This window comes from Gopherus evgoodei, unplaced genomic scaffold, assembly GCF_007399415.2.
Source record: "Gopherus evgoodei ecotype Sinaloan lineage unplaced genomic scaffold, rGopEvg1_v1.p scaffold_57_arrow_ctg1, whole genome shotgun sequence".
Taxonomy (NCBI): domain Eukaryota; kingdom Metazoa; phylum Chordata; order Testudines; family Testudinidae; genus Gopherus; species Gopherus evgoodei.
This window is the reverse complement of record NW_022060078.1, coordinates 832,993-845,055: the sequence shown is the minus strand read 5'-3', so window position 1 is coordinate 845,055 and position 12,063 is coordinate 832,993. Positions and strand designations below refer to the sequence as shown.

General features: G+C 64.3%; 1 protein-coding gene across 3 annotated transcripts; it reads left to right on the top strand.

Annotated features, from left to right (window-relative positions):
- Nucleotides 1–139: 139 nt before the first annotated feature.
- PRICKLE3 (prickle planar cell polarity protein 3) lies at nt 140–11,861 on the top strand. Of its 3 annotated transcripts, none has more exons than XM_030547217.1 (9): nt 140–223; nt 3,214–3,299; nt 3,973–4,156; nt 4,637–4,750; nt 5,472–5,609; nt 6,861–7,064; nt 7,288–7,474; nt 8,743–9,159; nt 9,900–11,861. In XM_030547217.1, the coding sequence occupies exons 1-9, from the start codon at nt 182–184 to the stop codon at nt 10,559–10,561; spliced, it is 2,034 nt and encodes a 677-aa protein (XP_030403077.1). In that variant the 5' UTR covers nt 140–181; the 3' UTR covers nt 10,562–11,861. The 3 variants fall into 3 exon arrangements, with proteins under 3 accessions (XP_030403077.1, XP_030403078.1, XP_030403079.1); XM_030547218.1 differs by lacking the exon at nt 140–223 and adding an exon at nt 2,439–2,817; XM_030547219.1 differs by lacking the exon at nt 140–223 and having other exon boundaries at nt 3,215–3,299; nt 3,977–4,156.
- Nucleotides 11,862–12,063: the final 202 nt, after the last annotated feature.

The following is a 12,063-nucleotide window of genomic DNA, read 5'->3' as shown; positions in this document are numbered from 1 at the left end:
CAAAGGGGGAAGAGGAGGAGCAGCGGGGGGGCTGGGGGAGGAGCAGCGGGGGGGGAGAAGGAGGAGGAGCAGCGGGGGGGCTGGGGGAGGAGCTGCGGGGGGGGGAGAAGGAGGAGGAGCAGCGGGGGGGGCTGGAGGAGGAGCTGCGGGGGGGGCGCGGTGCCGGTGCCGTCACCAGACGATGTTCACCCGGGGGTCTCGGCGCCGAGGCTCCTCCCGCCCCGTGAGTGCTGGGGGGGGGGACCGGGCGGGGGGCCTCCGATCCCAGACACACGGGCTGGGCTGCCCCCCCCCCCCCCGCACAGCGTGGGGAGGGGAGAACGGGGGGGCGCCGTGCTGCGGGGGGCTCGGGGGTGTCGCTGTCCCCCGGCAGTCAGGGTCGGGCGCTGGGGGGCAGGAGGCTGGTGGAGGGCAGGGGGTTGGGGGGCCGCTGTCCCTCGGCAGTCGGGACCAGGCCGGCTCTGGGGAGCTGTTTGTTTTGCTGTTGACAGGTGGGGAGTTTTCTGGTGGACTCAGTTTCCCTCCCCTAGGGCAAACCAGCCGTGACACCTGCCCTACATGGGGCAGGGCGACTACTGGTTACGACTGCCCCACTTCCCACGCTGCTGCCCCTCGTCAGACCCCCATCTACCCCGCTATCCCGCCTCCATCACCCCCGTTCAGACCCAGGGGTCCATCTACCCTGGTATCCCGCCTCCATCACCCCCAATCAGACCCAGGGGCCCATCTACCCTGCTATCCCGCCTCCATCACCCCCACTCAGACCCATGGGCCCATCTACCCCGGTATCCCGCCTCCATCACCCCCAGTCAGACCCAGGGGCCCATCTACCCCGGTATCCCACCTCCATCACCCCCAGTCAGACCCACGGGCCCATCTACCCCGCTATCCTGCCTCCATCACCCCCAGTCAGACCCAGGGGCCCATCTACCCTGGTATCCCGCCTCCATCACCCCCGTTCAGACCCAGGGGCCCATCTACCCCGCTATCCCACCTCCATCACCCCCAGTCAGACCCACGGGCCCATCTACCCCGATATCCCACCTCCATCACCCCCAGTCAGACCCACGGGCCCATCTACCCCGATATCCCACCTCCATCACCCCCAGTCAGACCCAGGGGCCCATCTACCCCGGTATCCCACCTCCATCACCCCCAGTCAGACCCAGGGGCCCATGTACCCCGCTATCCCGCCTCCATCACCCCCGTTCAGACCCAGGGGCCCATGTACCCCGCTATCCCGCCTCCATCACCCCCGTTCAGACCCAGGGGCCCATCTACCCCGGTATCCCACCTCCATCACCCCCAGTCAGACCCAGGGGCCCATCTACCCCGGTATCCCGCCTCCATCACCCCCAGTCAGACCCAGGGGCCCATCTACCCCGGTATCCCGCCTCCATCACCCCCAGTCAGACCCAGGGGCCCATCTACCCCGGTATCCCACCTCCATCACCCCCAGTCAGACCCACGGGCCCATCTACCCCGGTATCCCACCTCCATCACCCCCAGTCAGACCCACGGGCCCATCTACCCCAATGTCCTGCCTCCATCACCCCATCAGACCTCCCAGGTGCTTCTAGCTCAATATCCCCCCCCCAATTCCCTCCGGGGGACAGCTGAGTGGGGGTTATGGGAGGGTTTTTAAATGTACCCCCCATGGTTGGAGTTTAGAGCCGGGGGTGGGGGAAATAATCCAGGCTGCTTCACCTGACAGCACCACCTCCCCGATGTTGGGGGTGGGGTTTGTCTCTCATCTGGGTCAGGATTAACTCGCTGGTGGTATTAAGGGGTCGGGTTTAATGCAGCTTTGGGGTCAATCCCCTGGCGAGGGGTGTGGGGAGGGGGCTGTGGAGTGGGAAGAGGTCTGTGTGTGTAGGGGGAGGGGGCCATGTAGTTACGGTGGGGGGCTGTGGGGGAGGAAACGGGGGCTGTGTATGTATGGGGGGGTGGAGGAGGGGGAGGGGAAGACAGGGAGCTGTGTGGGGAGTGCCAGGGAGCTGTGTCTGGGAGCAGGGGGACAGGACGGGTGGGGGAGATGGGGGCTTTGGGGGGAGGGGAATGGGGGGCTGGGGGCTGTGGGGGGAGAGGGTTTCCTGAATGGAGGGTGGGGGGATGATGGGGATCTGTGTCTTGGGGGCCCTTGAGTTGGGAGGGGCAGTGCTTGGGGGCACTATGCCAGGGAAAGAGGTCCTGAGTCAGAGGCCGTGGGACAGGAAGGGAGGTTGTGGGGCTGTGTATGGGGACCTGGAGTGGGGAGAGTTGGGGAGAAGGACAGTGAGGGGCTGGAAAAGGGGCACAGGGACTCTGTGGGGAGCGGGGCAGGAGTGCAGGTTGTGGGGGGAGCTCCCAGCTGCTCCAGCCCCGGCCTCTCCCAACAAGGGGTGCTGTGGGGAGTGGGGTGGGGTTGCTGGGGTGTGAGTAAGGTCGGTGGGGGGCTCGGTCTTTCTCTCATTCAGTCCCCTCCCCCCTGACAGGCCAGAAGCTGCCCTGACCCACCCCACCTCTGGCATGAACCCCCCAAATTTGGTCTCCCCTTGATGTGCCCTTCCCCAAGGGGAAGGGGTGGGGACCCCAATTACACATCCCCAATTACACCCCCAGCCCCTCCCGCTCTCTGTCCCCCTCCCTTGGCCATGGCCCAGCTCTTGGCGTGTCACACTCCGCTGAGCTGTGCTGGGGCAGGTCCTGGCGTGTGGGGCGGCTCTCGCCTCCCACAATGCCCTGGGCCAGCCCGGTTGGCGTCTGAGCTCCCACAAGCCCCAGCGTGACCCAGGTGGCCCGGCACCGCAGCTCCCACGAGCCCCCTGAATGGCTGAGGTTAGCTCGGCTCTCACAATGCCCTGGGGTGCCTGGGTTGGCGGGATTTGCACCCACAATGCGCTGGGGCGTCCTGGTTGGCAGGTTTTGCACTCACAATGCCCAGGGTGCCCTGGTTGGGGTCTGGACTCCCACAATGCCCTGGGGGCAGGGGTTGTGGCTCTTGTCCCTGCCCTCCGGGAGGGTTTGGGGGTCTCCAGCCTCTGCCTTGGCAGCTCAGGGACAGGGCGCGTGGCCGTGGGGCTGGAGAGAGACCCCTGCCCCATCCAGAGCTGGCCATGGGACCCAGGAGTCCTGGCTCCCAGACTCCCCTCCCCTGCTCTACCCACCAGACCCCACAGTTTCAGGGTGGGGGGGCCATGGCGGGTGGTGACGCTCTGTGTCTGCACCCCGCAGTCACCTGAAGATGCCGACCCCGACCGAGGGCAGCCATGCCACGCGTGTGGGGACCAGTGTCCAGGCTTCCTGGTGCACGGATGGAGGTAGGGACCCTACACTGGCCTGCTGGCTCCACAGCACCCACCCTGCTGACCCCCTGGCACCCTGCCCATCCCATCCCGCTGCCCCCCCGGCTCCCACAGTGCTGGCCCCTGGCACCCACCCCTCTGCCCATCTCACCCGCAGCCACCCTCGGCCCCCTGCTGCTCCCCAGCACCCTGCCCATCCCACCCTGCTTACCCCCAGCACCCTCCATGTTGCCCCCCCCCTCCCCGTGAGGCGGCCCCAGAGCAAAGTGCCTGGCCTGGTGCCCTGGGTGGGGGGGCTCAGACAAGCTGGGCCCTGCTCCCAACCCAGTAGTGCTGTGGGCCCAGGTCATTGGGGTTAATGGGGCAGAAGGAGACTCTCTGCACCTGCTGAATGGAGGGGAGGGGGAAGAGCTCTCAGAGTCCCTCCCCTCCCCAAGAGACTCCTCCTCAACCCCCTCCCCTACCCATGCCCAGCCTACAGCCCCACTCCTGGTCCTCCAGGAGTCACCCTCTGCTTCAGTGTATTTATTGTAGGGTCTCTCCGGTGGGGGAAGGGGGTGTATTATTGTAGGGTCTCCCTGGGGGTGGGCAGTGCATTGTTGTGGGGTCTCTCCCGGGGGGGCTGGTGTGTTATTGTAGGGTCTCTCAGGGGGGGCAGTGTGTTATTGTAGGGTCTCCCTTCCCCCAGGAAGATCTGCCAGCACTGCAAGTGCCCGCGGGAGGAGCACGCGGTGCGGGCGGTGCCCGTCGACCTGGAGCGCATGATGTGCCGGCTCATCTCGGATTTCCAGCGCCACTCCATCTCTGACGACGACTCGGGCTGCGCCTCCGAGGACTACGCCTGGGTGCCCCCTGGCCTCAAGCCGGAGCAGGTGAGCCCCACCCACCCTGGGGGATCCCCACCCCCTGGGGGAGCCCTGCCCTTATAGCCAAAGCCCTGTCTCATGGGTCGGGATCCCAGAGCCCCACCCCTCTGGGCATAGCCCCGCCTCCTGGAGGGAGGTGTCCCATAGCCCCACCCCTTACCTCCTGGAGGTGGAAGCCACGCCCACATAGGTACATGGACACCGCCCCCCATTGGGATCCTAGACCCACCCCCAAGGGGGCCGAAGCCACGGCTGCATAGGAGCCAGACATACCCTGGTGGGTGATTCTAGCTGCGCCCCATATTGGGATAGAAGGCGTGGCACTGCCCTTCCGGCTCCTCCTCCTGTGGTCTCCCAGCCCCGCCCATTTGGCTTCAGGCTCCTCCCTTTGCAGCCCCAGCCCTGCTCTGTGACTCCGCCCCTTGGGGTGGCCAGACCACGCCTCCTGGGCCTGACACCTCCCCCTCACCCTTCTCCCCACACCAGGTGTATCAGTTCTTCAGCTGCCTCCCTGAGGACAAGGTGCCCTATGTGAACAGTCCTGGGGAGCGGTACCGGATCCGCCAGCTCCTGCACCAGCTGCCCCCCCACGACAGCGAGGTGAGGGACCAACTCTGGGGGGCAGGTTGGGGGGCTGGGCAAGGGGGTGCCCTCCTCTGGCAGGCCGGTTCCGTGCTGCAGGAGGTGTCCCTAAATGAGATCCTGATCTCTTAAATATTCCCCTGGCATGTTTTCCCCAAAGCGACCAGGAGCAAACCCTGGCGTCTGGGCCAAATCCCAGTTCAAGGGATTCCAGTCGGCCTCCTTCGGTCGCTCTTGCTCCCCGAGACTGGTCTATGGTGTCTCTGTGTGGCTGTTCCCCACCTGCCTCGCCCCAGAGCTGTCTGCATCTCAGCGCTGGGCGAGCCGTCCCCATGCGGCGTTATGTGCAGCTGTTCCCTAGCTGCTGTGCCTCAGAGCTGGCTGCATCTCAGCACTGGGCGAGCTGTCCCCATGCAGCATGATGTGCGGCTGTTCCCCAGTTGCTTCACCCCAGAGGTGGCTGCATCTCAGTACCGGGCGAGCCGTCCCTGTGTGGCGTTATGTGCGGCTGTTCCCCAGTCGTCCCGGCCCAGAGCTGGCTGCATCTCAACACCGGGCGAGCTGTCCCCATGCAGCATTAAATGCAGCTGTTCTCCAGTTGCTTCGCCCCAGAGCTGGCTGCATTTCAGCACCAGGCGAGCCGTCCCCGTGCAGCGTTATGTGTCGCTGTTTCCCAGCTGCCCCACCCCAGAGCTGGCTGCATTTTGGTGCTGTCTCAGTCTGTCTCTCTGTGTCCCAGGCTCAGTACTGCAGCCCTCTGGAGGAGGAAGAGAAGAAGGAGCTGAAGCTTTTCTCCCAGCAGCGGAAGCGGGAGAATCTCGGGCGGGGGACGGTTCGACTGTTCCCGGTCACCATTACTGGTGCCATCTGTGAGCAGGTACCCAGCACAGCCCCTGCCTGTCCCCATCTCGCCACTCCCACCCACACTCCACTACCCCTAGTAGGATTTTGGGAGCAAGAACCCACCCTCGTGGGCTGTGCAAAGTATTGTGGGAGCCGGGATGCCAACCTTGGCAAGGCAGGGAGTTGTGGGAGAGGAGTGGGGGCTAGTGGTTAGGGCAGGGGGGCTGGGAGCCAGGACTCCTGGGTTCTCTCGCGGCTCTGGGAAGGAGGAGGGGCTGATGGTTAGAGCCGGGGGGGTCTGGGAGCCAGGACTCCTGGGTTCTCTCCCTGGCTCTGGGAGGGGAGTGGGGTCTGGTGGTTAGAGCAGGGCATTCTGGGAGCCAGGACTCCTGGGTTCTCGCCCTGTCTCTGGGAGGGGAGTGGGGTCTGGTGGTTAGAGCAGGGCATTCTGGGAGCCAGGACTCCTGGGTTCTCTCCCGGCTCTGGGAAGGAGGAGGGGCTGATGGTTAGAGCCGGGGGGGGTCTGGTAGCCAGGACTCCTGGGTTCTCTCCGCTGGCAGCTCTAATCCCATGCTGAGCACTCAGCCCTGCCCAGGCTGCCCAGACCCATCTGTCGGGTGTGGAAGGGCGGAGCCTGCCCCCAAAGTCCCGCCCAGAGCTCGGGCTCCCCTCCCCCTGCCCTTGGAGGCCCTGACAGCGAGCAGCTGAACAGTGACACCTACAGGCCAGAGGGGGCATTGCAGCATCTGACAGTATCCTACCCCTGCCTGCTCTGGGGCTGGATGGGAGCCAGCGCCCCCTAGAGGGGCCAGGCCGGTGCCCCATTCCCTACCCCCCTGAGCCAGCCAGTCCCCGCCCTGGGGCTGGATGGGAGCTAGCGCCCCCTAGAGGGAACAGGCCCCGTGCCCCATTCCCCACCCCCTGAGCCAGCCAGTCCCCGCCCTGGGGCTGGATGGGAGCTGGCGCCCCCTAGAGGGAACAGGCCCCGTGCCCCATTCCTCCCCCCCAACTCAGCCAGTCCCTGCCCTGGGGCCGGATGGGAGCTTGTGCCCCCCAGAGGGGACAGGCCCGGTGCCCCATTCCCTACCCCCCTGAGCCAGCCAGTCCCTGCCCTGGGGCCGGATGGGAGCCGGTGCCCCATAGATGGGAGAGGCTCTGTGCCCCATTCCCCATGCCCCTGAGCGAGCCAGTCCCCGCTGGGGCTGGATGGGAGCTGGTGCCCCCCAGAGGGGACAGGCCCGGTGCCTGGCTCCCTGTGACCCATCTCTCTTTCTCTGCGAGGCAGTGCGGGAAGCAGATCCGTGGTGGGGACATCGCGGTCTTTGCCAGCCGGGCGGGGCACGGGGCCTGCTGGCACCCCCAGTGCTTCCAGTGCACCACCTGCCAGGAGCTGCTCGTGGATCTCATCTATTTCTACCAGGAGGGGAAGATCTACTGCGGGCGGCATCACGCCGAGCACCTCAAACCCCGATGCCAGGCCTGTGACGAGGTGAGGGGCAGCGGGCCGGCTGGGAGGCTGGGGCCCGGGGGGCCAATACAGAGGGGCTCTGGAGGTGGCAGGGGGCAGGAGGATGGTGGAGGGGATCTGGTGGTCCAGATGGGTTCTCTGTGGATGGGATTGTGGGGTCTGGGAGGGTGAACTGGGGGGGAATCTGAGGTGGTCCCCACAGGGGGTCAGAAGGACGTGCCTCCATCTCTCCCCCTCCCCCCAGATCATCTTTGCCGACGAGTGCACGGAGGCCGAGGGCCGTCACTGGCACATGCGCCATTTCTGCTGCTTCGAGTGCGAGGAGGCGCTGGGCGGGCAGCGTTACGTCATGCGCCAGAGCCGCCCCTACTGCTGCCGCTGCTACCAGGCCCTCTACGCCGAGTACTGTGACGCCTGTGGGGAGCCCATCGGTACGGGGGACCCCGGCGTCCGGGCCGCAGGGGGAGCTGGGGTCTGGGGACCGTGGAGAGCGGGGGGACCCCGGCGTCTGGTGTTAACCTGATTATATAGGGCTGATTTATTGTAGGCTCACTAGTGATCTGACCCGCAGATACTGTCCCAAAATCAGGCTACATTGAGGTAAACGAGCGAGTAACTAAAGCTCCGAATGACAGAGGCCCAAAGATGTCATCTGGCGCTTTGCTCTCTTGCAGCGTCCTGGCACTAACCAGAGTATCCGTGTCTGTGCCCAGCCGTCCATGCCCTGATCTGATCTCCTCTCCCGGATAAATCTTAGGGGATGCTCACTCCACGGGCTGGCACGTTCTCACATAGTCCTACGTAGCTCGTTCTCGAAAGCGTTTCCTTTGGCCTGAGCTGTTACTTCCATGCCCTTGCGGTTACCGGTCATTCCCAGAGTTTTGGTAAACACATTTGGTTCCCCATTCAGAGTCACAAGGGGTAACCGATGGGCCATTTATCTCTAGGCCCAAGATTACAGGCACTGCGCTAGCTCGCTGTAGCTAATCAGACAGGATACAGGCCTGCAGGTTTCTTGCGTTACAGCCGAGTAGGATGAGATAGTGGCTGCTGAAATGGAAAAACCGAAATCATATAATTGATCAAACCGATTAAAAAAGCCAAACAGATTATATAATATAGGAAGCAAGGAAAGTAACCCCATGGGCTACACCGGGCAGTGGGGGAACCTGGTGTACAGGAACCATGGAGAGCAGGGGGACCTGGGCATCTGGGAAGCAGGGAGACCTGCTGTCTGGGGACCTGGAGAGCAGGGCAACCCTAGTGTCCAGGGGGACCTGGCATCCAGGGACCATGGAGAATGGGGAGACCTGGTATCTGGGGACAATGGAGAGTGAGGGACCCAGGGGTCCGGGCAGCAGGAGGACCCAGGCAAGCAGGGATTCATGAAGCAGGAGAGCAGCTGCTTGGGGAGTGTGTGGGGGAGGTGTAAGGTGCACCCCGGCATCAAAATAGAACCCAGGAGTCCTGGCTCCCAGCCCCCTGTTCCAGCCCCCTCTCCCCTCCCAGAGCCGGAATAGAACCCAGGAGTCCTGGCTCCCAGCCCCCTGTTCCAGCCCCCTCTCCCCTCCCAGAGCCGGAATAGAACCCAGGAGTCCTGGCTCCCAGCCCCCTGTTCCAGCCCCCTCTCCCCTCCCAGAGTCGGAATGGAACCCTGGAGTCCTGGGTGACGTTGTGTCCCCATCTTTGCCCCCTGCAGGCATCAACCAGGGCCAGATGACGTACGAGGGCCAGCACTGGCACGCCACTGACGCCTGCTTCTGCTGCACCCGCTGCCGGCTGCCACTGCTGGGCAAACCCTTCCTGCCCAAGGGGGGGCAGATCTTCTGCTCCCGGGGCTGCAGCCTCGGTGGGGATGAGGCCAGCGCCTCAGACTCCTGCGACTCGGCTCTCCATGGCCTCCGCCCCCAGGACGGGCGCCGGGCACCCCCCCGCCATCCCACCGTCGCCCGCTCCATCTCCTTCGCTGATCGCCCTGCCCCGGCCCGGGGCATGAACCCTGGCGGGCGCCGCAGCTGGAGCAGAACCCCTGGAGCGGAGGAGGGGGGCGAGCCGGCTGGATGCACCTCACGGGGCACCTCCACCTGCCCGGGACCCCTGGAGGAGGAGGAAGGAGGTGAGACTGGAGAGGGGTCCCAGTGTGGGGGGAGGCAGGTGACATGGGGTGTGCAGATGGGGATCCCAGTGGGGGGGGAGGCAGGCGGTGGGGGGTGTGCAGATGGGGGGGATCCTGGTGGAGGGGGTGGCGGGGGGGTGCAGATGGGGAGGGATCCCAGTGGGGGGGAGGCGGGAGGTGCGCAGATGGGGGGGGAATCCCAGTGGGGGGGAGGCGGGCGGCGAGGGGTGTGCAGATGGGGAGGGATCCCAGTGGGAGGGAGGCGGGAGGTGTTCAGATGGGGGGGGAAATCCCAGTGGGGGGGAGGCGGGCGGCGAGGGGTGTGCAGATGGGGAGGGATCCCAGTGGGGGGGAGGCGGGAGGTGTGCAGATGGGGGGGGAATCCCAGTGGGGTGGGAGGCGGGCGGCGAGGGGTGTGCAGATGGGGAGGGATCCCAGTGGGGGGGAGGCGGGAGGTGCGCAGATGGGGGGGGAATCCCAGTGGGGTGGGAGGCAGGCGGCGAGGGGTGTGCAGATGGGAAGGGATCCCAGTGGGGGGGAGGCGAGAGGTGTGCAGATGGGGGGGGGAATCCCAGTGGGGTGGGAGGCGGGCGGCGAGGGGTGTGCAGATGGGGAGGGATCCCAGCGGAGGGGGAGGCGGGCGGCGGGGGGTGCGCAGATGTGGGGGGGATCCTGGCGGGGGGGAGGCAGGTGGCATGGCAGCTCCTGTCTCTAACACCCCCCTGTGTGTCCCCCCACAGGTTCCGAGTCTTGCTTCCACCGCGGTGTGCCCCACCGACACTCCATGCCCGAGCTGGGCCTGGCCCCAGCCAAGGGGTCGGACTGGACCAGCAGCTCCGCCTCCAAGCTCTCAGTCTCCCCCCGGCTCAGCCAGGGCCCCCCCCTGGAGGGTGGGGGGGTGGCAGCGGGGGAGGGGAGCTTCCCCCGGGGTGCCGCTCCCCGGGTGAGCTTCCGGGAGCCCCTGGTGGCGGGCGAACCGGGGGGGCCCCTCAGCGCCCAGCTGCATCGGCGTCGGCCCCGCGCTCGGCCCTGCTTCTCCTTCGACAACGCCCTGCACCTGGCGGGGGATGGGGAGCCTGGGGGGGGGCTCCCCCTGGAGGAACAGGGCCGGGGGGGGCGGCGCTTGGTCTACTCGGCCTCAGAGGGGGCCTTCCCCCCTAGCCACCGGTGTCGCTACCCCCGGGGCCGCGGTGGCCCCTGGCACGACTCCTCCTCCTCCTCTTCCTCCTCGGACTCGGAGGAGGAAGGCTACTTCCTTGGGGAGCCCATCCCCAGGCCTCCCCACCTGCGGGGCGGGGCTGGCCCCCCTCCGGCCACTGAGGCGGGACCCCCCCGGCAGGGAGGGGGCAAAGGGCGCCAGGGGCTGCGGGCGGCTCGGGACAGGAGCTGTGTGGTGGCCTGAGTCAACCTTTGAACTTTGACCCTCCTGCTGGCAACGACCTCTCACGTATGACCTTTGAACCTTGAACCCCCGGTGGCAACCTTTGACCTCTGCTTTCAGCCTTTGGTCACACCTTTTGAGCTTTGACCTCTCCAATGTGGCCTCTGACCTTTGCTTGTGACCGTTAGACTTTGACCTCTCCGCTGTGAGTTCTGACCTTTAGTGGTCACCTTCCATGAAGGACCTTTGAGACTTGACCTTTTGTGGTGTCACCCCTGACCTTTCACCTGGGACTCTCAGTGATTGGCTTCTGCACTGGAACCTCTGACCTTTGATCTGTGACCTTTCCAGATCTGTGACCTTTTGTCTGGAATCCTTAGCCAGTGACCTCTGTGGTGACTCCTGACCTTTGCTGTGAATGCTTCCCTGGGGACTTTTGGACTTTGACCTTTCGGCTGTGACCTTTGACCTTGTTAACCTGGGCCTTTGCACTATGACCTTTCAACTTTAACCTTTGGCCAAGGATCCTGGGGCAGCGACCTTGCCCCTTGTCTTTGCCCTGGGGCTGTGGATGGTTGGACCTTGGCCTTGTGATTTTTGACCTCTCCTCAGGGACCTATGAGCACTGACCTGCCCGTTGTGACCTTTGAACCCTACTCAGGATCTTTGCATTGGTGACCTCTGAACTCTGGTTGGCACCTTTCCACTGTGGCTGGTTAGATTTGGTGGCGACCTTTGACCTGTTGGTGGTGAGCTTTCCCTTGTGGCCTTTGACCTTTCCACTGTGCCCCTTGACCTTTGGCTGGGAACTTTGACCTCTAACCCCTGAAAATGCCTTCCCACCCTGACCTTTGCCTTTTGGATGGGACCTTTGCACTGTGACTTTGGGGCCCTTGACCTGTTGACTTTTGTGCTTTGACCTTTCATCTCTCTCACATGATCTTTGGGGGATCATCAATGACCTGTGACGTGTCCATTGTGACCTTTGAACTTTGACCTGGGAGGGGGTCAGCAGGATTTTGGCTGTTTTTTTTGGTGTGTTCCCCTGTTTAGATCAGGTTTTTTTGATTGTTTAATAGTGGAACATTTGAGGGGTTCAGTTCCCACTCTCCAGACCCCCTTGGGGGCTGCACTGGGAGGAAGGGGGGGTTGCAGAGAATGGGGGTACAGTTATGTATGGGGGTACACCCTGTACTGGCCCCAGTACAGAACTGGGGTCCTCACTGTGTCTGGAATTTAACCTTCCAATTTGCTTTTCTATTAAAGGGTTAATTTAAAGAAAAAAAAACAACCTTTTTAATAAAAGAGTCTTTTAACAGTCTGAGCTGTCCCCTTGTGGCGTTATATGCCACTGTTCCCCAGGTGCCCCGCCCCAGAGGTGGCTGCATCTCAGCACTGGGTGGGCAATGGAGGGGGTTATTCCTTTTCCTGGCAGTAGAGGGTGCCAGTGTCATTGTAATGTGATAATTTATAAGGCCGGATGTGACCTGTGTTTTAACAAAAATCAGGGGGTAGCCGTGTTA